At 45.8% G+C, this 26,656-nt stretch overlaps 3 protein-coding genes, 1 long non-coding RNA gene and 1 pseudogene across 4 annotated transcripts; 3 read left to right on the forward strand and 2 right to left on the reverse strand.

The window, feature by feature from the left end:
• Positions 1–467: 467 nt before the first annotated feature.
• LOC112900189 lies at positions 468–4,141 on the reverse strand. Its single transcript, XR_003230159.1, has 3 exons — positions 4,045–4,141; positions 2,652–3,515; positions 468–1,973 (listed from the first exon to the last, which is right to left on the reverse strand). It is a non-coding gene; the product is annotated as an uncharacterized LOC112900189 (long non-coding RNA).
• A 3,387-nt stretch (positions 4,142–7,528) lies between these two features.
• LOC112895661 lies at positions 7,529–7,930 on the forward strand (annotated as a pseudogene).
• A 7,088-nt stretch (positions 7,931–15,018) lies between these two features.
• Positions 15,019–16,364, forward strand: LOC112873909. Its single transcript, XM_025937007.1, has one exon. It carries the CDS (start codon positions 15,084–15,086, stop codon positions 16,089–16,091), a length of 1,008 nt encoding a protein of 335 aa, XP_025792792.1. The 5' UTR covers positions 15,019–15,083; the 3' UTR covers positions 16,092–16,364.
• Positions 16,365–19,455: 3,091 nt separating this feature from the next.
• Positions 19,456–20,208, forward strand: LOC112895671 (ABC transporter F family member 4-like). Its single transcript, XM_025963655.1, has one exon. The coding sequence runs from the start codon at positions 19,456–19,458 to the stop codon at positions 20,206–20,208; it is 753 nt and encodes a 250-aa protein (XP_025819440.1).
• Positions 20,209–25,279: 5,071 nt separating this feature from the next.
• Positions 25,280–25,951, reverse strand: LOC112895680 (RING-H2 finger protein ATL39-like). The gene has a single exon (XM_025963666.1). It carries the CDS (start codon positions 25,949–25,951, stop codon positions 25,280–25,282), a length of 672 nt encoding a protein of 223 aa, XP_025819451.1.
• Positions 25,952–26,656: the final 705 nt, after the last annotated feature.

Consider the following 26,656-nt stretch of genomic DNA (forward strand, 5'->3'; position numbering starts at 1 on the left):
TAAAACACTACTTTGCTATGTATCATCCAAAGGTCACATGTTATTAGTATGTACCACTTCCGTGAGGTTCCGTTCCAACCTTCTTTACCGCAAGGCTGGCTGTTTGCGTCTCACAAAGCTGGAAACCCCTCCACTAGCAACGGCGGAACACGCGCGCGCGGGGAGGGATACTACCTATATTCTAAACTAAACCTCAACGCACGGGTCATCAATGCAACCATACTTTATATTTAAATTCTTCAGCTATCATCCTTAACACACCCAACAACACATACCGAACGATGCATGCGATACTCATCCAGCTGGGCAGTTATGGGCCAAATTTGCAATATGTTAGTCGATAGCTTGTATGCTAGGAAGTCATATAAAGTGTAAATAGATCATATATGAAGCATTTTTCCTATCAAAAATATTGATGGCATGTATATTAAGAGTTGTAAAGGATCGTGATCCTAATGCTCTCTTCGTAATCCAGCTTGATCTTTATATATTTTTAATTTAAAATTGTATAAATAAGAGCTCAGCCTTTAGATTATTTAAGCTAAAATTTAAGACCTTTTACCACTCCTACCTATATACATCTTGATTATTCTCTCACGTATAATATAAAATGTCCGATCAGACTTCCTCGCTGATTCCGCCACAGCAGTCCTTAGCTCCTCCCGACCCTTCTCTACTACGCGGAGCTTCTTCCAGCGGGGCCGATGAGTTCCCAAGCTCATCACTGTGGCTTGTAGCAGCACCGCCAGCCGGAGTTGCAGAAGATTTTTTTTCTCCACTATCTGGTCGTTGCACGTGTGTGCAAGCAACATAAAGGAGCCAATCCAACGATCTCCGCATTGCTGAGGGTCTGAGGCAATCCCGTAGGAGCAAGATCGAGACGGCCGGCAGCTATTCCCAGCAAGGCAAAGTTCAAAGTGCAAGGAAGAAAAGCAAATATACATAACATTCTCCATAAATGAACAGCATAAGAATCTGAGGCTATTGCTCATCTCGGCGGAAAACAAAGTTGCAAGTGCAAGGGAGGAAAAAATATGCAGAACATTCTCCAAAATGAAAAGCTTCAGAATCTGAAAATAAATTTGCACCTCTGAAACATTGCAAAGCGCCTGGTGGACAAGACAACTGGAAAACATATTGATCCATATATAGGAACTTTTAATAAAGGTGCTCTGGACAGTTTGCTATACAGGTTAAAGTACATGTTTCATTTCCTACCTGAAAAGAAATTAGCAGAGATGTTAGCAAGAAATTAAACACGTCCGTGCTAGCAGATAGATTGGAAGAAGTAATTAATGGAAACAACAACATAAGAAATGGTTTAAGGAGCTGGTTGCTCTGAGCAATTCAAAAAGGAGTCTGAAGCAGAACTATGTGGATAAGCAAAATGTGGACTGTGTTCCATAGTATGGAACATGAATCATTGCTTGATAATACCTCCTAGAACAAAATCATTTTAAGCACTTGTGTAAAGAAATTTAAAAAAGGCAGCCTAAAAATATTGACAAACTATTGCTTCACCCAGCTGTGTAGCATACATTGAAATAAAAGACAACCTAATATAGCAATGGAACTACACATTTCAAAATAACACAGTAATGCAATGCATCTGTGAAGGATAGGACCAGCTAAAGGACCACTCTATTATGCACAGTGGAGAAATTCGGGAATCTGCTTCAATGGACCATAACGTCATAGCACTGCGCACTAAATAAGCACCAAGTTTTCACATAAAAATTAGAGTACTTGAGGAAATATATTTATCCATGTGCAACCAAATTAATAAACTGATGTCACCGTTAAGACACTTACTTAACATATCAAGTGAGCAAAGTAGAAAACAAGGATGGTGAAAGAATAATTTGCAAGAACGGCGGTGAAAAGTTGTTTCATTCAAAGACGAAGAATGGGCGTGGCAGTCGATGATGGAGAATCAATTCTTATCCCACTGAGCAAGCAACAGGTTAATGGACCTAGCAAGGTAACATTTTTTACCTGTCATTAATTCTGAGCATATAGGTCAACAAGATTGCGTGCTGAAATTGAAGAAATGGATAAAAAGTAACTGCTGACACAACAATCAGATATTTTGTTTGTCACTTTTCAGTTATTTTAGCATAAGGAGCAACCTCAAGAAGCGCTCTGGCACAGCATGCATCGTTCCTGCGCAATTAATTTTAGGAATCGTGTTTTCCACTTAGAACTCAGACTTAATAAAAAATGTATATGCTGCATTGACATTTCAATTTTCAACAAGTAATTAAGGAGCATGGAAGCAAATGAAGAAGAGCATGTAAGGAGATTATTTCCCTTCTACTTAAACTGCAACACAGTAAAAGCATATCCAGGGTGGGGTGGAGGAAGGATGAGAGGAATGAATGGAGAGGAAGGCCACCAATCACCATAGTTTGGCAGGTTTCATTAATTTGGCTGAACATCTACAAATTGTGTATCGAGATGCATCTACTTTAGAAGAAAACGAGAGCCATTGCAGTTTGGAAGTACCATGTGGAGCCCGCTATATTGTTGAGCATTACTGATGCTTAAAATCATCCATCAGATGACATAAATTGATTCCACAAGTATACAAACAATTCAGTTTAGTGCTCATGCAATGAGAAAAATCCAAACAACAACAGCTGGCTGCTCACCTGAGAAATTAGGAAGTGTACTAACCGTAGAGGCATTTCCTCGAGCAGCTGCTGGACATCATCCGTGTCAACGGCCACTGGAGCTCCCGGGGCAGTAGCCGACGCACTTTGCTGCATGGGACGTTGAACAAGGGCGCGAGGGAGCTGCACAGCACCGAAGCCGCACACCTTCTTGCTCGAGGATCCCTCTGCTTTGGTGATTGCAGGAGAAGCAGCACCACCACCACGAGCAAGTGGTGCTTGAGGTCGAGGAACAGAGAAGCGCTGGAGAAGCATCAGCTCCCGCGGCGCCTACGAGTTGCCGTCCTTGGCAGCCGGCAGCGTTGGGAGGAACTTCCCACGCTTGTCCTCTTCTCCCCAGATCCCGCCCTCGCGCCCGCCGCACGTGCTCCCCTGCCTGGGCTTCCGCGCCGCCGCGGGCGAGGAGTTCCAGCTGCTCCTCGATTTCGCGCCCGGCGGCTCGCTGGCCGACGAGGTGGAGAGGAATGGGAGCCGCCTCGCGGAGGCCGCCGTGCGGGTGTACGCGGCGACCGTCGCCCGGGGCATCGCGTACCTCCACGGGGAGGAGTCCGTGGCGCACGGGGACGTCAAGGCGAGGAATGTGGTGATCGGCGCCGACGGGCGCGCCCAGCTCGCCAACTCCAGGTGCGCCAGGCGCGTGGGCTCCAATGGCCCGATTGGCGGCACGCCAGCGCTCATGGCGGCCGAGGTGGCGCGCGGGGAGGAGCAGGGGCCCGCGGCCGCCGTCTGGGCGCGGAGATGCACCGTCATGGGGGTGGGCACAAGGGGAGTTCTATTCGTTTTCATTAGCATTACATCGAGGTGATAGGAAGTCTTGTCTGCATAGACGGATGTACACTGCTTCTAAAAAAGAAAAGAGATATTTCAAACACACTAAAATTTCATTTGAATTCGCACCAATTGAACTACACAAGAAGCATTATATGATCTAATTCAATCTACGAGCTTATTGGCAGCAGCAAAGTAAACACCGGAGCATGCGCGCGTCAGAGCCTTGTCAATTGGATTCTTGAGATTATCAAAATAGAGATGTAGAACCAGGGTTGGGAATTTAGCCAAATTGAACGGAACCAAGCGTTTCTTCGGGTTTTTTTTCCATATTTTGGTTATGCAAAAACTAGAACATATCGGTTCCTACGAATTTCCAAGGCCGAGCAAAATTGGTTCGGTTATTTCGGTTGTGTCTTGAACTTTAGATCAAACTAATTGAGTAATGTTACCTAAAAAAACCAGAATCACGAATTCATCAGAAAAATCACATCAACAATTCCCAAATTAACACATGCAGATCTCCGCGCGACATCTAGTAGTGAACAAAAATCAGCACAAGCAAATCACATTGATTCATATCTGAGCACGGGATGCTCCACACCTCCACTGAGTCGATGGTGTTGCCACTAAGCGTGGGATTGGGTGTCTCGGATCACCGCCGAGTGGAGGGCCACTGCTGGACGCATCCTCTTCGAACTGGAGGTAGGAGTTGTAGCTGTGTGCGTCCTCCTGGGAGTGGGCAGCCGCGCTTATCCTCTTTAGAGTGGAGGGAGAAGTTGTAGCCGTGCGCACCCTTGTCGAGTGGGGAGGAAGGAAGGAGCTACAATCACGGATCTTGTAGCAAGGAAGGATTCATCATCGTCGTCGTACCTTGAAAAGACAATGTAAGAAATAGGGTCCTATTAGATTATAATTATAATTTTGATGATTGTGTGACAACATAGTCAATGGGACTAACAAGTTTGTAACATTATCTTTGTTGGATTTCTAGGTCCCATAGATGGAGTCCAATTCATATACAAAACAGTTCAAATCACTATGGAGATGTCCAAACCATAGTAAAAAATCCAAATAACAGCTGAGATGATTTGGACAAGGTTCAGCATGAATATATGCACCGGTTAAACCGATGGTCTCAGAATACAACGGGTCGGTGCATTGGGATATTGCAACGACAATCAAGTGCAGAAAAGCGAGTAGCACCGGTTGAACCGATGCATTTGACCGGTTTAACCGACTGTACTATCAGAGACGTCGGTGCTTTGGTCGTTTAATGCTTAGAAGGTTTTGGGAGTTTGAGATGGCTGCCTCAGTAATACCTTTAGCAGCGGTTGAACCAACACCCGTCAGTGTAAAGTGTCGATGCAATGACATCAGCAGAAGGAGGCGTTGGAATTCAACTGCTAGCATGCAGGTTTAGTGTGACCGGTTAAACCAACACCTATGGCCGGTTTAATCGACGCTTTAAGCTTTTTAGGGAAAAGGCAAGTAACGGCTATGAGAGGCTTGCTAGCCTATTTAAGCGCCTCACCCGGGTTATTTGAGGCTGTTGGAGTTCAGGAGAAGCACATACACACTGAAGAAGACCTCCAAGCTATCCATAGAGCTAATTGATCGTATCCATAAGGCTTTAGCACATGCTTTAAGAGGGTTAGTGCTAGGTTAGGCATAGATAGAGTAAGAGAACAAGGTGTTGCTGTCTTGTGCATGGTTCTAGAGTGAACCACCGCTGTATTCTTGGTGTGCCGGCCCCTTAGAGTCTTGGTGACTCACCGACAAGTCTTCAACCCTCCGACTTGGTGTGGAGCGACGATGACGGCTTTGTGCGGAGGATGAGGAGACCCCTCCTTTGTGGGAAGCTCCGTGTGAAGGCGTCATCAAGGTGACAGAAAACTTGGCATGAGCCTTAGTGGCCAAGTCTTTGTGGTAAGTCAAGCGGTGTCCTAGAAAAGGCTTGCTGACCGGAAAACAATACTCTTTGTGAGTGATTCAACAACGTGGACTAGGGGTGGCTTAGTGACTACCAATACCACGGGATAAATTCTCATGTCAAGAGTTTGCTTCCTCTCATCCCCTCCTATACATTTTCACATTTCATACTTGCAATTGTATGCCTTTACTTTCTTAGAGTAGTTCCAAGCTAGGAGCGGCTATAGGTTGCAAAACATATTTTGGGATGAGGGTTTCACACTAGAGAAACCGTAGTTGCATATTTAGATAGCATGTTCTAGTTTATATTTTGTGCAACTTAGTTTGAGCAATAGATTAAGGTTTTTAAGTTTGCCTAATTCACCCCTCCCCCTCTTCGCTACGAGTTCCGATTGCTTTCAAGTGATATTAGAGCCGGAGCTCACATCTTTCACAAAGATTCGCTAATTTTATTGGCAAATTGTGAAAAACTAGCTTATTGGAATAGTGAGGCTTCACCGCCTAGTGAGTTATCTCGTTGAGGAAGGGAGATGGATCTCTTAGGAATGGCTCCACGGTTCGACGGCACGAGTTTCCAATGAAGGAAAGTGCTTATGAAAGCATATTTCCAAGCTAGGGGTTTGAATGTTTGGAGAGTAGTGAGTGAAGGCATGATGCATGATAACCACCAAGAGAGTCAATATGATGTCATTACTAAAAATATAATGTTATCCTCTCTTTGTGGTATCTCGGATCACCGCCGAGTGGAGAGCCACTACCGGATGCATCCTCTTCGAACTGGAGGCAGGAGTTGCAGCTGTGTGCATCCTCGTTGGAGTGGGCAGCCGCGCTTGTCCTCTTTAGAGTGGAGGGAGGAGTTGTAGCCATGCGCACCCTTATCGAGTGGCCAAGAAACACACCTTTGACCAATCAGAGGGAAGCACAAGGATTCATGGGCCCACAAATATGGGAAAACCATCTAAACTTACCGCCAACCACTGTGTACCCACTTGGGACCCACCTGGCAGTATTCTGGACGAAAGGCGGTGTGAGGGGAAGCCTTGGGGTTTCATCCGAACCCCAAGTTCAACAAAACTGCCTCTAGCGCCCCTCAATCCCATCTTCCACGTGTCGCTCACTTCGAATCTCGCTACGTCGGTTGTGGGTGATTCCCCTAAATATTTCCCCTCAGAACCGCCCTTAGGAGGCTATATTAGGAGAAGGAGAGCCCCTCACAACACACACCACAAATACCCCCGACACCTTCACTTGAAGATGTGGTTCTCCACTCCATGACGAACCTCTGCCTAGTCTATTGCTTCGAATATTGCTTTGAATAGAGTCAGAGGGAGTAGCTTGGCGGAGTGCTGAGTTCCTCAGCACTCTACTTCGGTCATGTACCTCTACGGATGCTAGCTTCCTTTGGTATGAGTAAGTAAGTATTCTGATTTCTTTTTTGATTTAGTGCTTATGTATAAGTGAGAACAGTTCTCTTAGTCTTGGATTCGTCGCTCCGTATTTATATGAAGTGTTGTAGTTTGCTACGGGTCGATAGACGTAGAAGTAATCAGTAGCATAGACGTGGTGTCTGGACTAAAAGTTATCCTTTATTTGCCTAATTCTAAAAAAAGAATATTATTCGTGGAATGAAGAACATTGATAAGATGATTGGTAAAAGGATAATCCCTCCGTTTGAAATTACAAGCATTATTTTGTTCTGTCAAGATAAACTTTTGGCAATTACGCTACATAATCTTTGTAAAACACAATAATTATATCCGCATACAAAATGCATACTTATGAGTATAATTTTACATAAACGAAGTGTTAATGGACTAATCTTAGCGAACCAAACATGCCTCGAAAGGTATAGGGAGCACACAATATCATACTCTAGCAATAAATCCCTAAGCGAAATGTTCATTTGTTTAAAGCACAGCTAGCTATAAGCAGACTAGTAGTATAAATTAATACAAGAGGCCATTTGCCACTCTTTGGATCCTATATATACCAAGGTGATAATTTATGCAAGCACATTAATAAGGATTATAAAGCGGAACAGAAGACCGTATATCCTGGATGATGCATGTCCAAAACTAGCATGATTTTAATTTCATTGTTAATGCAACCCCATACTCTCTGTGCCATTATTAACTCTGCTGCTCGGCGTCGTCTGCACGGCGCCGGCGGTCGTCCGCGGCGGCGGCCAGGCGTGGGTCGTCGGCGACAACATGGCCTGGAGCTTTGGCGTCGCCGGCTGGGCGAAGGGCAAGGCCATCCAGGCCGGCGATGTACTGGGGGAGCGGCTGATCAAACAATATGGCCTTGTGGCAACTCAAATCGATCTGAGCTGGGGCTGTGGGGTTTTGATTTCTTGACTGATATGCAGTGTTCAAGTACGACCCGACGGCGCACGACATGGTGGAGGTGGACGAGGCCGCGTGCAACGCGTGCACGGTGCCCGTCGGCGGCGGCACGCCGCGCGCCTCCGGCAACGACCGCGTCGTGGTCCGGCCGGCAAGAGCTTCTTCGTCTGCAGCCACTGCACGAACGGCATGAAGATCGCCATCACCGCCTGAATGCCTGACTAATGGGACAATGGCACTCAGTTCCTCTCTCGAGAGAGGAGAAATAAAATTAAGCCATCTGGCCGTGTTTGTGACGTGTAGTAGCGATACATGCATGACTGAAAAATAGATCTCGAATGCAGTGTCGCTGTCACGATTGCTAGATCTCGCATGCATCAATGTGCCATTGCATACCTGAACACGTTACAGAGCTCCAGCTGCACCAAGCTCGGACACGCAACACATGAACACCATTACATGGGCTCCATCCACTCCGGCCCAGAGACTAATGATGATGGCTGGCCTGCCTTGCTTGCAGCCCACGGAGCGGCCCAGAGTCAGTAGCACTGACACAATAGGAAGAAGGCACATGTATCCAATTGAAAAGCTAACCACTGTCAAGAATTAATTGAACCAGCTTGTGTACGCACTAAATAATAATATTTCTAGTTTACTACATATGCTGTACATGAGGTAATAATATTTACCAATTAGTAGAACAAGGCACAATATTGGAACCTTAATTATGTCCATGAAGACAAATAGTGGCCAGCAGGAAGGTGCTTAGCCTTGATCACAGACGCATGGAAGCACGTGCGAGAGAGCACGTTAGGCTGGCTACCCCAGGTAGTTAGGGTTTGCTTAACATTTTGACAAAATGCCCGAGCCAAATCTTTTTGCCAACACAACATCGATCCTCGTATTTGATTGTCTTTCGGTCCCGCGGACCTGCTCATGTATAACTAGAAGGAAGATCGGTGTTGACGCCACTGCATGCGCAATTCGACCACCGTGTAATTTTGGGTGAGGAAATGCAAGCGCTTTCGGTAGAGGTTGATGGTTCAAGCTTGGCTGTGGCAACGGAAATCCGAAACCCGATGGGTTTTTAGACGTGCTTAAAATGAACACGTGACGGGCATGAATTTTTTTTAGAGAAAAGGTTTCCCCGCTTCATTTCACCGAAACAAAGTATAAAGTTTTAACAAAGCAAGGTTCAGCGTTTTTTATCACAGCGCGCCCACTGGATCAGGAGGACACAGATCCTCAGAGGCATTAGGACTAACTATTACATTCGAACTGATCACTATCATAAAGTAACAGAAGTAGGCTCCTCTCTAGAGCAGCTCCGGCGACGTTCAGCGGCATCACGTTGGCGATCAAGCTTCCAGATAACGGCACCGAAGGTGGCCCGCGCACCTCCTGGGAGCTTGATTGTTGAGAGTTCATTTGGCTTGGTTCCAGTAAGAGTAGAGGTCGGCATTCAGGGATGACATGACTTGGTCCAAGGTTTCCAAGTCTCCATCTGAGAACAGAATTCGCCAGGTTTTTAATGTGTTCATCGGCCAACTAGATAAGACCAGCATGTTTTAGCCACAACACATTCAAAAAAAAGATGACATATGGATTTAGGTTCAGTGCAAAATAGATGGGTTTTATCATCCACCTTTTTCATCCCTGGTGAGGGTCTTATTGTTTGCTAGTAACCACAAGAAAATATGGATCCGGGGTGGAACATTAATATTCCAAATGGCACGAGTTTAGACTGGCTGGCTCCCTCTGAAGCTAATGGTCTTATAGACCGCTTGCACAGAGAACCTACTACTGCCATCAAACGCCCACACAATGGCATCACAGTCATCAATATAGGAGATGGATTCGGCTATAGGAACTAAATCTAACCACATCTGCATTAATCTAGGGGAGACACCTCTCCTAAAGGAGATTTTCAGGCTCTCTCCATCCCATAGCCCAGCAACACTTTTATTAGTTTGCTCAGCTTTCACATATAGCTCCCAGAATTGAATTGCTAAACTGCAATGCCCAAACCAATGGTCCTCCCAAAACCTGACAGACTGGCCATTGCCAATTCTCCAGCACACTCCAAGTTCGGCTGCTTTACTAGCCCAAAGAACGCCTCTCAAAAAAGGAGATGCACCCACTTCAGAGCAGCAGAAGATATTTGGATAAGAGGTGTTGTATTTGTGATCTATAATCTGCTTCCAAATAACATTCTCACTTAGTTGATATCTATTGATCCAAGAGGCCAGCAGGCACATATTTAAACGATCAAGGTCAGTGATCCCCCAACCCCCATACTCCTTTCTCTGAGCTAAGCTCTGGAAGTTTGCAAGATGATACTTATGTTTCCCTTCCTGGTCATGCCAAAGAAAGTTTGCCATATGGGAATTAATGTTCTCAATGGCCCACTTGGGAAATTTGATAACTGACAAAAGGTAAATGGGTATACTAGATAAGCAGGATTTCAGGAGAGTTAGCTTACCAGCACTGGAAAGCAACTTTCCTTTCCAACCCGCCATCCTTTTCGTCAGCCTATCAACCACAGGCTAGATGTCCTCTCTCTTTTAATTTAGAGAAATGTAAAGGGACATCTAGGTATTTAATTGAAGAATCACCAATATTACAGCAGAATAATCTGGCTAGTGCAGATTTTTCATCTTCAGTGGGCCCTAGAGTGATTAACTCACTTTTATTATAGTTAATTTTCATTCCAGAGAGCTTCTCAAAACAGGTCAAGAGCCATTTAAAATTGGCAGCTTGGGAGAGGTTGTTTTGTAGGAAAAGGATTGTGTCATCTATATTGCAGGCTCACAATATCATCCTCACACATGTTTGCCAAGAGACCACCGAGGATCCCCTGATTGGCAGCTTTGCTTAGCATTTTAGTGAAGACATCTACAACAAGGTTGAAGGGCAGTGGAGGTATAGGGTCCATTCTCATCATTCAACGTCACACAGACCGAACCTCCTTGGATAATTTTAATTATCCAGTCAATCCACTTATCACTAAAGCCTCTGGATTTGAAGAGCTCCAGAAGAAAGTTCCAGTTGACCCTATTATAGGCTTTCTCATAATCAACCTTTAGGATAATTCCTGCTTCCTCCTTTCTTGCCACCTCACGAATAATCTCATGGGCCGCCACTACACTTTCAAGGATGTATCTACCTTTACGAAAGCTGTCTGATTAGATGAAATCAATCTATCAAGGATTTTAATTAGCCTGTTATTTAGGGCTTTACTGAAGATTTTAAAACTACAATTTATGAGAGCAATAGGTCTAAACTTCTTCATCTCAGTAGCATCAGCTTCTTTTGGGATAAGAGTCAGCATGACATAGTTTAGTCTAGCCATATCTAGCTCACCCTTTTCAAAATCTCTGACTAAAGTCATAAACTCAGGCTTGATTAGGTCCCAAAATTTCTGATAAAACAGAAATGGGAAGCCATCTGGGCCAGGTGCCCCATCAGCATAGGCTTCAAATATAGCATGCTTAATTTCCTCTTCAGAGAGGGGGGTAGCCAGCAGTTCATTCTCCTCTGCTGTCACCTTCTCATCCTCCTTCCAGAAAGATCCACTCAAATGGATGTCTGGTTTTTCCTCGTAGCCAAACAGCTGTTTGTAAAAATCAGTAGCAATTTGGAGCATATTCTTTGTTTAAGAGGTTTCACCTGTAGGACCTTGGAGGGAACTAATTTTTTTCTTTCTCTTCCTCTGATTAGCAAGAGCTTGAAAATAAGCAGTATTTTTATCACCCTCAGCAATATTCCTCTCTCTGGATATCTCTGGCCTTAATCTCTTCTGCACTCCGGATCAAGTCTAACTCCTTTGTAATTTCTTGCATTCTTTGTTTGTCTCTCTCATCCATCGTCGCGGGCATGGGTTTGGGTTGGCAAAATGCAATAGGTCTGTGCCCGTTGCCAACCTAGTCAAGCTGAACACAAGGCCAAAAAGGCAAAAACGTACATGCTTCAAGCATGTACATATAGAGCGATGTGTTACAGTGTTGGTGTGGGTGAAAATAACGTCTGCATTCGACAACCAACAAACCCTGCGGCTTGTTTGATCGAGCGAGCTAGGATGGCAGAAATCCACAAATGCATATACGACATGGAAATAAACTATAAACCCAGCCCGATAATAGAGTTCTTTTGGGCTGGCTCTCGCAGCCAAAATGGAGCTTAACGAATTCTCATCGTCTTTCCGATGGTTTTATGTTTGAGCCGTCTTTCCGCTGGATCTCAGAAAAGAAGTTCACTGTTTCATCATCGACGGCCCAATTGTCGAGTCATAATATATCAAAGGAAAAAGTTCATTTTACTCCCTTCAACAATTCGCTTTGTCCGCTTAATTTACTTCCCCAACAATTTCAGTTAGTACAATCTACCCTCTAATGCTATTTTTTTTCTCTGCATACAAATTGAATTTTAAGTTCAAATTTTATGAGTGCGTAGAGAACATGATGCCCTGTGTCAAAAAAATACATTAAGAAATTTTCATGGTTATTTTCATAAGTTGGAAACATTTAATACGAAATTTATCAAAAAATACAATTCTGCATAAAAAATATTTATAAAAAATTTATAATATATTTTTATAGGCATCATATTATAAGTTACATTGTAAAATTTGAAGTTCAAGTTCCACTTGTATGCGGAGAAATAAAAGAGAGAAATCTCAGTAGGGGGTAGATTGGACCAATTGGAATAGTTCGGGAAATAAATTGAGCCTAAATTTTATTTAGGGGGTTAAGTGGACAAAGTGAATTGTTGAAAAGAGTAAAATAGACTTTTTCCTATATCAAAACGGCCAATAAAGCTGATCAAGTATGCTTATTGTCATGTAACAATTTTCTTTTTCCGAAAGACCCTTGTCATGCAACTAAATATATGCAAGAGATAGCAGGTGATATGCTATTACGATGGTCAGCTTTAGGTTATCTCTTTCGTATGCTTTCATATGTTAGCCTTGATCCGAGTAAATTAAACTAAATCAATATTGGTCTTCGCATGGATGCAAAAATATAAAATAAAAGAAATGCACGCGCGCACGTTAGGCTAGTAGTTAGGCGTTGCCTGCTTAATTATCCTAGCCAAATCTTGCTGCCAACGCACGAAGTAGACACCAGCCTCGATCCTCGGCATTTGAATACGTCTCGGACTCTCGGTTGCGATCAAATCGGAGTTTAAAGATCCCTCGACGCTGACGTCATTGCATACGTAAATTCAACTACCAGACAAGTAAATTTACGCGGGTGAGTGTAGATTAGAGCGCCTTCAACAGTCGGTGGACGATGGCTGCATCAGAGCTGGGACACTGGCTAGAGCTAAATATAAACTCTCTCCGTACCTTTGTTATAAAATAAGTATAGTTTAAGGGTTCAAAATTTATCCTAAAATAAGTGTAGTTCTTGTTTTCCAATATAACCCTATCTCTATCTCTCTCCTCTTCTATTCCCTTCTTGTTTTACATGCACTCTCTATTTCTTTATCCCTCCTTAATTCTCGTGCCTAACTTCTAAAATTATATTTATTTTAGGACGGAGGGAGTATACAGCTAGTGACGTCCGATTAACCAGCTGAAAATCTAATGACGACGTTGCCAACCCTGCTTGTTCGTGAATGGCAGGATAATAATAATGCATCTGCCTCTCCCAGTCCGGCGACCCACCGCAGCCCACCCTCTTCCATCCCTGCTCACGGGCTCCGACCGCCCCTCTCCACAGCTGGCTGCGCCTAGCCAGCACCGTATGGGGTGCTGAGCCCGTCTGCGGCGCACGGGGCGGCGCCTCGGGTGCGCCCGTCCCGCGGGGTTTAGGCTGTCTCTAGCGATATCTTCCAAATCTCATCCTCTACATCCTTCATTTATAGAATTCTCTACAAGATTCTCTCCTCTATATCTCATTTCTCTCCAGCAACGTTCTCTAAATCTCGTTCTCTATACATTAAACCCTATATTAGAAACGTATTTTGTTCTAAATTTTTATACGTACGTATTTATCATACCTCAAACGCTATGGACATATTTTATTTTTATTTAATTCAGTGTTTGAAACGTAAAGAAAAAATAGAGAAGAGGAGAGAGAATCTCTATATATAGAGGAAACCTGTAGCGTTCTCTATTTTAGAGAACCATTTAGAGAACGCTGCTGGAGCAATGGAGAACGAAATCTTTCTCTATATATAAAGTACAGAACGCTTTACAGGCTACCGATGGAGACAGCCTTAGGGCGGCGCCGAGCGGAGCATCCGGGTTGGTGCCGAGCGGCGCACGGGCCGGCGCCAGGGTAGGCCACTGCAGGTAGGGCGGCGGGACCTGCTCGGACATGCAAATGGAGCCTCCACGGTTCTTGAGCGAGATTTTCTCTGACAACCACGCTGTCTTTCACAGGTTCCTAATGGGTAATGGGTAAGTGTCCTATCAAATAAACAACGTGTTAGACTGGCTTTTCTTTTACTGGTTATATTGCTGAAATGTTGATGTGAAAAGGTAAGGGTATACTTACCTTTTTATAAGTATGTTGATACGAGGAGGATATATTATTATAAACATTATAATGTCGAGCATCAAATTGCCACTAAATTGTAGTGTGTTGTGGTTAAAATATCTATTTTTAGTGGCTCGTGGCAAAAGCTATCTTTTTGGTGTCCACCAGTCAACTTTAGTTAATTTTTTATATCTTCCTAGATATCATATTTATCTAGATGCATATAAAAACTATATATTTTGCTATATTAAAAATAAACTATAATTAGGAATGGAGAAAGGCGCGTATAGCATCTGAACGGAAGTCAGCACACCGGCCGGGTGCCTTCGTTTCGAAGCAAGGTAATAACATGCATGTCGCTCATGTAGCACTGAGTCTGAGAGTTGGAATCCGCCGCGTGCATTGGGTCGTCGGCGTCAGAAATGTTCTTCTATCACAAGCTAAGAGTGTGTTCGCTTCACCGCTCTAAAACCCGAAATATCTAAACTTTAGAGGTCCGGCACCGAACAACCCTCTAATTCGGTCTCTAATAAGACTGCGATTCTTTAGAGTGAGGGAATACTCTAAAATTATTAGAGGGCTCTAATCGGAAACGAACACACCCTAAATCTGTGTTATCACTGTCTCCAATAATTTAGTACTGCTTGTTGTTGTTAACTAGCTAGCAATGTTTGTAAAATATACAATTTTAAGTATCTAGAGATATACTTTATTAAGACAATATCTTTTAGGTAAGTCTAGTGGAGCTAATTTTTACGTTGCTGAGACACCATGCATATCCACTAATCGGTTTGACTTTTCCGCTCGGCACCACCTACAGTCCGTCGACACAGCGCCACCGCCACTTTAACTTCCCTACGAGCCGGGCCCCGCAGACGCGCATGTGGGTCCCACACCTCGCGTCTACAAATACCGTTCCCACCCGGGCCTTCCGTCGCCGTCACCGCGTTCCCCTCCCGAGCACGCACGCCACCATGGCCCGCCGCCTGTCATCCGCCGCCCCGCTCCTCCTCCTGGTCCTCTCCCTCGTCGCCGTCGCGCACTGCCGCCCCCTCGAAGCCGACCCCGAATCAGCCGCCGCCGTCGCGGCCGGCGACGACGAGAATGGTCCGCCCAATCCCACGCTCCCCACAGAGGCGGGCGCCGGCGAGGTGGTCCTCCCGGCGGAGCAGCAGCGGCAGCACGGGTTCCTCCGCCTGCCCTCGCACGGGTACCGCCACCGGCCCTGCCGCCACGGCCTCTTCCAGCGCCACCTCTGGTGGGCGCGCCACCACGGCGCCTTCGGGGAGGACGCGCCGCGCCGGTTCCACCGCCACGGCGAGGCTCTGAGCCACAGCCACCTGATCGCCTCTCCCTCGGGCGAGGCCAGGGAGGTGAAGGCCGTGGCCGAGCCTGACCCGGACCGCTCGCTCCCCGACGGTGACGGCGAGGGGCAGCAGTCGTTCGGCGACGCCGACGGCGCCCATGCCCATGAGGAAGCAGCCAGCAACGAGGACGAGGGCGCGGCGGTCAGGGCGTGGAGGAAGGAGATGCAGCGGAGGTGGTGGCTCCACCACCACGGCATGCGCCTCCACCGCCACCACCGCGACGAGGAGGAGGAAGGCGCAGAGGGCTTGAAGCGGTTCCACCACCACGACGAGGAGGAGAAGCGGTTCCGTCGCGCTGGTGAGCACGACGACGAGAGCGACAGCGAGGACGAGGACGAGGACGAGGAGGTGGAGGAGCTGGTCCGGCGGTTCAGGAAGGCGATCATGCGGAGGAGGTCCGGCCACGGCCGCCGCTTCCACCACCACCACCGCTACGCCGGGGAGGCCGAGAAGGCGGACGCCGCACAGGAGGAGGGCGGCGTGGTGTCATGGATCAAGGACCTCATCATGAACCGGTTCTAGATCGAGCTGGTTGGTCCATCATTTCCCTCGACCGGCGCCCTTCTTGGTTGAGTCACGTACGTACACGACCATGGGCCCATGGCTGCTGGTTCCTTCGTGGTTGGTGCACCCTGTAGTGCTGCTGCAGCGCAGATTCACGGTGGTGCCATACTGTGCTTGTTAATTATCTACGGTGTGCCTGCTTGTTGTTGCGTGCAAGTGTGGGCGTGTGCTTGTCATCGTCTGGCTGATTCCCTTGTGATTCTATGCACGCATGCAAATGCCTTTCTTTTCTTTTTCTTTTTCTCAGTGAAAGGGATCATGCTCTGCAAGTAGTAATAATTGGCAGTCTGCAGTAGTATGTACCAGGATTCGATTGGGCGCGTATCCGATGCCGTGCTTGCAGCTGCGCGATGTTTGCGTGCATGCCTTTCGCGCGGTATTAGGAGCCTTAGGTCGCCATACGCGATGTTTGACTTGTTGGCATAGCATCTCTCGTCTGATCCGAACCCAATAATAATAAATGAAGAATGCGCCATGGTCTCCAAATTCATGGGTGTAGTATCGGGGCTCGCTGCCCTGCTCCCGTCACGAGCCAAGAGTCTTTTCAGGAGACTTTATTCTAGCTTTATCTGTTTTGCGCAAATCAAGATACCGTATCGTGAAACCGTATCATTTTATAAGTTAGAAGTCGAGTGAAACGAGTTTATTTTGACTTCACCGGCTTTGGTTGGACGTGCATATCATGCTCTTGATTTGCACTATTGTGCAGCGGTAGTTTGACGCGCCCACCATGATCAACGCATCCGTTTCTACGCTGTTACGTTTTCTAGATTTTTTTTTTTGGAAAAACAAAATTCCGGCCTCTGTAGTCACGCCTGGGTGTATTCTACGCCGTACGTACGTCACTGCTTGCGCAATTCGATCGAGATCGATAAAACAACCACTGTACTGTACGGCTCCAGTTTTGGCAGCTTATGCAAGTTATTAATCTATCTGATGAGTACATGGTTGTGTGATGAGGAACTTAGTCAGTGAGTATTTGAATTCGATCTGACAGGTTTACGGCCGTGCTCATGCAGAAAAGGTATCGCAGTTGCCTGTAGGAATCTTATTTGTCACTGAACCTTGAGGCAGTAGGCACCCCAAAATTTCTCTTCCACAAGATTTTTAACCAATCTGACCTGTAAACAGATCCAATGGAGTTTAAGCATTGGACCCAACATCATATCGGCATGAAAAATCGTCGTAGCACGATCGCGGGCTCTACCTCGCTCATTTTTTTTCCCTCTTGGCAGCCCACTCCAGCATCACTCTGTCCCGGCCCACACCACCTGGGTCAGAAAGAACCTTCAAGTTTGTTGGGCCAAACTGATAGGAGCAAAGTAATACACTCTAAAATAAGCCCTGTCATTTTGCCGGCCTTTTTCCTACAATATAGTATTTTGGATTTTTTTAGAGCAATTACAATTCCAATCACTGCACTAGCCATCTGTCATAATCAACAAACTACAGTGAACTACGATTCTTCGGTTTTCGTCTCGTAATTTTTATTTAGCACACTCATTTTTATGAATAAACGTATATAACCCTACCGCTATCAGGATCTCCGAGAGACACGTCTAGTAGATTTCAAGATTGATTAAAATCACCAACAAGGTAATGACGGTCATATATTGGACGTATTCTAGGATAACCAGTCAACAAAATGTAGAATTGACGATTCTAACTATTGTGATCTGACCTTGCTTATTGGAAAATTTTCTGATCCGACTATAAGAATGGTGACTTTGACCAACCTCGATCATTAACCCTTTATTTAGAAAATGCAGCATCATATCCTTGTCAGCGGTCCATTGAAAAATCACGAGCCACAAGCCACAACACAACATTTGTGCAAGCAGCATTCGCCATGCATGGCAGCTTCCTTCATTCGAATTAAGCAAGAAGTAAACTAAACAGCAATCTAGCTAGCCACCCAAGTGCTAACACGCATTGCTGGCCAATAAGCTATCTTTTCATCTTTTTTTCTTGGGCAATAATAAGTTCCATTTGTTTGGTCAAATGAAGGTACAGCACTCTATAAAACTAAACCTTTCGGTGATTATGATAGCCGGTGCGGGCGCCTGTTGCCCTGTTTAGTCTTTCATCACATTAACCAATTGATGATGATGACACGAGCGAGTGTGACTGTGAGTGGAATATTCAAGCAGAGATAAGGTGACGAGCACGCATCATATCAGTGCACAGGGCTTGCCATGGGCTTGCATGGGGCCGATGCCTATGTGGCTATGTGGTGCGGACGTGCGGTGGTTAGCTGGCGGCGAGGGCATGCGTATGGTGGTATCTTTTCTTAGCCGGTCTCCAGCACTTCATAACATGCCTAAAATAAATTACTTTATCTCATTACCTGAATTTTCGTCATTCTAAAAATTTCACTTTTTTAACTTTAGACATAAAAATATAAAGAATTGCCTATGTATAGATTGAATATAAGATGCATTTAGTTTTGTTAAGACAATGCTTCGGCCTATCGTTATGTCATAATTGTGACACAAAAACATAATCATGAGTCAGTGTACTTTTTAATACGAACCTAGTAACAACAATTCGTGATCAACAAATTATACTTCAATAAAGTAATCATTGATCTAAGGCTCGTGCAAATAAAATACCAAAAAAGAGCTTTCAAATATTTATCTCTATCTTTGTTTGAGGGGTGTTTGGTTCACCCGGGCTTATTTTAAGCCTGTCACATCAGATGTCGGATACTAATTAGGCTAGTTAGAAGTATTAAATATAGACTAATGATAAAATAAATTCTAAAACCCTAAGCTTATTCGCGAGATGAATCTATTAAGCCTAATTAGTCCGTGATTAGCTTATATGATGCTATAGTAAATATATGCTAATCATGAATTAATTAGACTTAATAGATTCATCTCGTGAATAAGCATAGACTTATGCAATTAGTTTTAGAATTAGCTTATGTTTAGTCTTTCATCGAAATATTCGATGTGACATGGCTTAAATTAAAATAAGTTTCAAGGAACCAAACACCACTGAAATATTTATTTTTAGTAGTTCTATCAAGGCTTTAACTTTTTAGACCATGGCATTATCCTAAGCTGAGACCATCTTCTTCGTTGAGAGAGAGAGAGAGATCGGAACAACTGCTAAGCCGTGTTTGACTTTGACCCAGCCTGCAACCCTACTGGGGCCCAGCAACATCACGTGGACCCCACGCTAGTACTCCTGCGGCACAAATAACCACCACCTCCCAGCTCGATCGGTCGTCTTCGCTTCCTCCGTCCAGTCCGCCACCGCATTCCATTCCCCACGGCCGAAAGCCCAAGCACACAAGCCACTGCGCCTGTACGCCACCATGGCCTTCCGCGTCTCGGCCAACGTGGCCCTCCTCATCGTCTTCTCCCTCATGGCCGTCGCTCACTGCGTTCCCCACGAAGCCGAGCTCGCCACCGACGCCTCCGCCGCAGCCGTGACCGCGGCTGAGGTGGACGCGGTTTCAGACGGGGAGGGACTACTCCTCCTGCCGTACAGCGACGACAGCGTCGTGTACGACGCGGTGTCCGGTGACGGAGAGGTGCCCGGGAAGGAGGTGGTGGTGGAGCCCGTCGCGGAGCCGGACCCCGATCGGTCGCACCTGGACAGCGACGGCGAGGAGGAGCTCACGGCCATGAAGCTGGCCACTGAAGGCCAACAGCAGGATGATGAAAAGACGAAGAAGCAGATCGACGGCGATGAAGACGAAGACGAGGAGGAGGAGGAGGAGAAGACAAGGAAGAATAATCACGGCGGCGTCAAGGAGGAGAAGAAGAAAAGAAAGAAGCACCACGACTGCGACGGCAAGGAGAAGAAGAAGACGAAGGGGCACCACAAGAGCAACGACGAGGAGGAAGAGGAGGAGGAGAAGACGAAGAAGAAGATCCAGCGTCACCACCACGTTCGAAAGACGAAGACGAAGAAGCTGACGCATCACAACAAGAACGACAGCGACGACGAAGAGGAGCAAGAGAAGAAGGAGAAGCGGTGGAGGAAGGCCATCAGCAGGAGCATGTTCGGCCACGGCCGCCGCTCCCAGCGCGAGGAGGCCGCGAAGGAAGAGGTGAACAACTAGTTCCGTGTAGCGGCGACTATGGGCCAGCTCTGGTGGTCAGCTAGTCTGTGGTTTCATGTCCTCTGTTTCATCTGTATCAGTATCGTGCCTCTCCTTTCAGCTTAACTTTGTGGGTGTGCCTAGTTTGCTCCTATCTTGTTCGACCTGTGTACGCGCCATGGAGCTCTGCAGCGGCGCAGGAGGATCCTCGATCTGCTTGCTTTGAGGAGTTCAGTGTGGTGATAATGTGATTTGTGATGTGATGTATACTGTTGTTGTGGTGGTGGTGGTGGTTGTTCTACCGTGGATAGTTAATAAAGCTGTACATGTTGATCCTTTTGGCTTTTCTGATTACTTGGTAGCATAATCAAGCAGATCTTTTCAGAGCAGGAAACAGATCTTTTCAGACGTTGTTTCTGCTAATTAACGTCATTAGCAACTAAATAGGATCCTTAGCCTAAACATGATATCAATCACATAATGCGAAATTTAGTGGATAGATCTTATACCAGCGTTAGTAGTAGCAGCAGCCATTGATGCTCCCTGTGTTGATGACGCGTGAGCCATAGAAGAAGTAGGCATTCTTGTCGTGTAGATGCAGTAGCAGGGTAGCGCGGCCTTCAGGTCGCCAACGACACTGCCCTAGGCGAGAACTTGACCTTCTAGACCCCTCTAGTGCCCTTAGCGATCAATGATAGCCACGACCTTAGGTATATATAGACACTGTGGAGTTTGGGACCGGCCTCTGTTTGGAATAGATTTAATGGGCCTGCTATTAGTTGGGTTGCTCTTGTGATCGAGAAACACAAGCAAGGATTGCAGAGAATTTAGGCATCAAGCAAAGATTCTAACCTTTAACTTTGCAAACCGGATCATTTGATCACTTCAGCTCAATATGATTGTACAAGTCCTCCAATATGATGTTAACTATATAAACCAAATTTTATGTTATGTGTGTTTCCACCCCAGATTACGTGTAATCCGGGATGAAAATAAATAGACCCATCTTCCTGGACAATGATTTTGGGCCCAATCGAGGTTCATCTTCCTAGCACAATCTTCTCTACCGATCTAACCTCCACAAGTCAATACCCTGAAGGTGCCTTTTCAAAAATTGGCCTTTTGTTGTCTTTTCTGTAACTTAGTAATATGTATTGAAATACAAGATATACATGAAAACATGGTTAATGTAGTCTCCAAGTGGTACACAGTATATGATCATCACTGAAATAGATAGTAAAACTTGTGCATAAGGGAAAAGTCCACTTTGTCTGTCGGTGTTTTTACCGTCGGCCTACCTAGAGATACCCTAAAGTAGGCGATTATTTGGTGAGGGATCGCCGGATTTGGAACCTGAAGGTGAATGCAAGGACACAAGACACAAATTTAGACAGGTTCGGACCGCTAGAGTAGCGTAATACTCTACGTCCTGTTTTGGCGTGTTGTATATTGCGCCCTGCGCTTGGGTGTTGAGTTGCCTGTTGGCTGCTCTCTGTTGGTTCTCTGCCTATCTAGGTATCCCTGCCCTCCTTTATATATCGCAGGGGACGGGGTTCCTAGTAGGATTACAAGGTAGGAGTTCTAGTAGGATTTCAAGGTATGAGTCATAATAGGATTATAGTGGAATTCTAGTAGGAATCAGACTTCTTTTTCCTCACGGGTAGCTTTCTTGCGGTACCCAGGGGATCTATCCCTGACAAGGCCCCGAGCTCTTCATAGCCGAGTACTGCAGGCATTTCGAGTAGTTCTGAAGTAGTCTTCAGCTTCTCCGTCTTGAAGGTCTTCTTCGAGTACTTCCTTGGTTGCATCGAGGCTATGAGGTGCTCATGCCCCGAATAGCTTCAAGTCTTCTTTAGTATGGGATGAGATGGAAAATCACACTCCATATGAAGTAGCCCCCGAGCCTTAGGTTGAATCGAAGAATCAAGCTGAGTGTCAAATTAGTCTTGAATCTTCTTTTCTTATCCTTCGAGTACATTCAAAAAATAAATAGTCGATGACACGTATCCTGCAGCTCCCCGAGTCTTAAATCCAAAACCCTTAGGTTCGGAAAAAGGATTCAAGAATCGTGGCATTAGTGTTACTCTGAAATCCCGAGAAAAACTCTTTGCTTTCTGCACAGTGAAATTGAGCCTCCCGCTGGTTTATTTAACCGCGCGGTGACTTAGGGTTTCTTTTGCACTCTCAGTCTTCATATTAGTCGTCTTCGAGTGGTTTTGCGGCGTCCAACCCCCGAGCTTACAAGCCAGGAGAGCCGAAGGAGCCATGTCGAGTAGTGTGCATCGCCCAGCCCCCGAGCCTAGGAACTAGTGGAACTGTGATGGCACACCGTGCTGCCTGGAGGGTTGTTGCCGAAACTTGATCTAAAAAAAGACAATGCATACATTATGTAGCATAATGCGAAGATACCGAGTAGTACTCAGTAATAATGTGAAGACACCAAAATTTATTCGGTGTAAAAATTGCTGTGTCGAGCTATTTTTTAGGCCATTTAAATCTCCCGAGTAGTCCACCCTTTACGTTCACCCGGTCCCAGTTTAGCCTTCGCCCATAGCATGTACAAGTCTCTTAGATCTATAGCCTTCGCTCATATCATGTATGAGTTGCTTAGGTTTCTAGCCTTCGCTCATACAGGACGGGTTGCTTAGGTCATGACTGGAGACTCGAGGTTTCACGGATTAAGGCATTTGCTACTCGAGTAGATTAGCGATCATTAAGAGGAGACAACGAGCAGAAAGTAGTCGTCATGCGACAAAGAGGATGCGCAGTGCGCAAAAGTAGTCGACATTGCGACAGAATGAATGCGCGTTGCGCAAAAAGTAGTCGACGAAGTGTAGCTCTGGAGGGTTGCAATGCCATCGAGAGTCGTACACGGATAAGTAGTCGATCATGGTGTAGCCCCCGAGGGTTTCATGCCCGTCTAGAGGCGTACCCAAAAAGGTAGCCGATCTTATGAAGAACAAATCGGAAAAGGTATAAGTCACTTAGCTTGATTTGTGGACGAATGTCCACGAAGCCGTGGAGCTCGTTGATGGAGCTGCGACGGTTTGTTGATGAAGCTCGATTAGTCTTAATTGATTCCGACTAGTTTTCAAATCAAGACGAATAGTTGATGTAGTCGTTGCTGTGAGGCTCGCCCTCGACTAGTTTCTAATCGAGACGAGTAGTTGAAGTAGTCGTTGGCGGGCCGCCGATAGTCCTCGCGAAGTCAAAGTGATCGCCGGCGGGCCGCCGAGCCTCCTCGCGAAGTTGAACTAGCCGAACTCGTTGCTGCTGCGCGCTAACATTGCGGCACAAACCGAAGTTGAACCAGGTCGTTGAGGTCGGCGGCCGCGGTGCATCGATGTTGCAGCACGAGGTGAAGTCGAGCCGAGTAGTCGAGGTCGATGTAGCCATTCGCTGAAGGATCCGATCTCGAACTCGATGAATCGATCCGCCAATGCATATGTACGAAGTAGCAATCCGCAACCTTAAGTGGATTGATGTTGATGAAGAGGTCCTTCAAATTCGCCCAATGATCGCGACGATCGGCCCCACGGTGGGCGCCAGCTGTCAGTGTTTTTACCGTCGACCTACTTAGAGATACTTTAAGGTAGGTGATTATTTGGTGAGGGATCGCCGGATCTGGAACTTGAAGGTGAACACAAGGACACAAGACATAAATTTAGACAGGTTCGGACCGCTAGAGTAGCGTAATATCCTATGTCCTGTTTTGGGGTGTTGTATATTGCGCCCTGCGCTTGGGTGTTGAGTTGCCTGTTGGCTGCTCTCTGTTGGTTCTCTGCCTATCTAGGTATCCCTGCCCTCCTTTATATATCGCAGGGGACGGGGTTCCTAGTAGTATTACAAGGTAGGAGTCCTAGTAGTATTACAAGGTATGAGTCCTAATAGGATTACAGTGGAATCCTAGTAGGAATCAGACTTCTTTTTCCTTATAGGTTGCTTCCTTGCGGTACCCAGAGGATCTATCTCTGACATTGTCCCCCTTCAACCATCGCAAAAGTTTGATTTTCAACCTTCAACTATAAATTTGGATAACGGTGGCCATCCAACTATTGAAACCGAGCAAATTTGGCCCCTTGGTTGGTTTTAGAGGTAGGTTTCCATTTGAGGAATTTGAAATTAAATCAACTTTAATTTAAAATTTTATAAATAATTTATTTTAAATTAAAAAATGAAAGTAGTACCACCGTTTTTCTAAAAATGAAACGTATCCATTAGTACTCTACTTGTCAATTTTTTTCATCATCGCTATCTATGTTTTTAGTATTTTTATTTATAGTTATGTCTATTTTTTAATAAATTAGATCCTAATAGAGCACCAATAAATAGGTTAATTTCTAAAAACTTTTGGTACAAATTTCATAATTTTCTAATTTAAAATGAAATAGTTTTGCATTTATTAGAACAAATCAGAATTTTTTAATTTAATAAAAAATGAAAAATCTCTCAAAAGGTCAAATTTGACTATTTTCAATAGTTGGATAACCCCGTTATCCATCTTTAGTCGAGAGTTGAAAATTGTATGTAAAAATTGGGCAGACAAGTTCTCGTGTTATAGTTGGCCGTACCTCTTAAAATTACCAAAAAGACCGTAGGATGCATTATTTTGAAGTATTGTTAAAATCGTAACTCTTTAGCTATTGTGAATCGATATTCTCACTCTGTCCAGAAATGCTAGACATCTTTTGACCACAAAAACTCTTTCGTAGTAGATTTTGATCCATGATTTCTCTTAATGATGTTAATAGCTAAAGAATTAATATAGGCTGAAAATCACTTTGAATATAAATATATTGATGCAAAATTTATGCAATAAATGTACATATAAGTTAATTAGAATTTAACTAATTGTTGCTCAAAGTTTGCAAAATTTGACCTTTTCCATTCAAAATACGTCATTCATTTCTGGACATAGTTTTTTACGAAATGGGCAAATATATACAATTGCACTTCAAAGCTAACTACTGGGCAATAATTATGCTTTTGAACACGAGTACATACATCTTCGTGCTTATATGTGCAGAGAAAATTTGTGTCACCTCTAATCTAAGCCTAAAATAAGCGCTGATATGCACACTCTGCAAGATGTTTACACTGGTGGCAAGGCAATTTCAGCCGGCAGTTCCTCTTCAGCAGCCGCCGCCGCCGCCGGTGCAGCTTTTACTGCAGCAACGTGCCGCTGCGATCGCAAGAGGTTGCACCGGCACACCGGGCACGTCCGGTGCGAGTGCAGCCACATGTCGATGCACCCCACGTGGAACAGGTGCTTGCACGCCGGCAGCCGCCGCACCATCTCGCCGGCCTGGACGTCCTCGAGGCACACCGGGCACTGCTCGGCCGCCCCGGATTCGAGGTCGCCGCCGTCGCCGCCCTGATCGGCGCCTTTAGGCATGTAGGCGAACGTCGTCAGCGCGTCGATCGCGGCCTTGGGCGTCCCGAACCGGCGCCGGGCCCGCGCGGCTCCCGCTGCATCCAAGGCCGCGGCCGCGGCCGCGGCGTCGCTCTCGGCGGTCGGCCCGACGCGCCAGCCCCCTGGCGCGAGGCAGCCGGCGACGGCGAAGGCGACCAGGGCGAGGCCGCCGAACGCGAACGCCATCCAGACGCTGACGGAGGCGGCGAGAGCGCAGAACAGGAGCAGCGCCACCGCGCAGGCCGCGATGCCGTAGCACGCGCGGTTCCCGGGCCCCGCCCTGCGGTCGTCGCTTTCGCCGCCGCCGACGACGCGGGTGGGGCGTGACCTCGCCGAGAGCAGGGTCGGCATGATGATCACTACTTCACTAGAAGCTTACTCGTCGAGGACTCGGTGTGCACTTGCTTGTTAGTACTAGCGAGCTGCGCTGTTGTGCTGCCTGGTGCGCGGCGGGAAGAAATTAATAGGCGTCCGCCGGAGCCCGTGGATCAGCGCGCGGTGCGGCGTTCTCATGTGGAGAGCGCCGGCGGCGGGGCAGAGAAATACGGTGGTTGTTTGACGGGAGGCGGAGGGTCGAGGGGTCGATCCCGGTCAAGTTTCAGGCGCCCGCCGTCTGCTAATTAAGTTTTATTATGGAGATCGATGGAGGTCGTGCCGTGGGATGGTAAATGATTTTGTTGGCGGCATTGAGAGCGACGGAGAATGTTCGACGGCGACGCGTTGCCGTGCAGTGTAGAAGTACGGCAGCATACTTGCCAGGTCAGTAACGGCACAATCTGGTCAACTGAATAATACTACGAACCAAGATCACGATCAACCGAGAATGGATGTCAAGTGCTCTCGCGTAGTATTCCCTCTATTCCAGACTTTTAGATTTTTTTCCAAATCAAACCTTTTAAGCTTTGACTATGAATAATAAAAAAATCATAAATATTGACAATATAAAAATAATATTAGTTGATTCATAATGAAACCAACTATCATATAATGTTTTCTATTTAAAATTAATTATTTCTGAAGATATTATTGGTTAAAGATGGAAAATTTTAATTTTGA

This window comes from Panicum hallii, chromosome 1, assembly GCF_002211085.1.
Source record: "Panicum hallii strain FIL2 chromosome 1, PHallii_v3.1, whole genome shotgun sequence".
Taxonomy (NCBI): Eukaryota; Viridiplantae; Streptophyta; class Magnoliopsida; order Poales; family Poaceae; genus Panicum; species Panicum hallii.

Coding starts and splice junctions, on each gene's coding strand:
- LOC112873909 (XM_025937007.1), top strand. CDS start 15,084: ATGTGGGTCCCACACCTCGCGTCTACAAATACCGTTCCCACCCGGGCC.
- LOC112895671 (XM_025963655.1), top strand. CDS start 19,456: ATGGCCTTCCGCGTCTCGGCCAACGTGGCCCTCCTCATCGTCTTCTCC.
- LOC112895680 (XM_025963666.1), bottom strand. CDS start 25,951: ATGCCGACCCTGCTCTCGGCGAGGTCACGCCCCACCCGCGTCGTCGGC.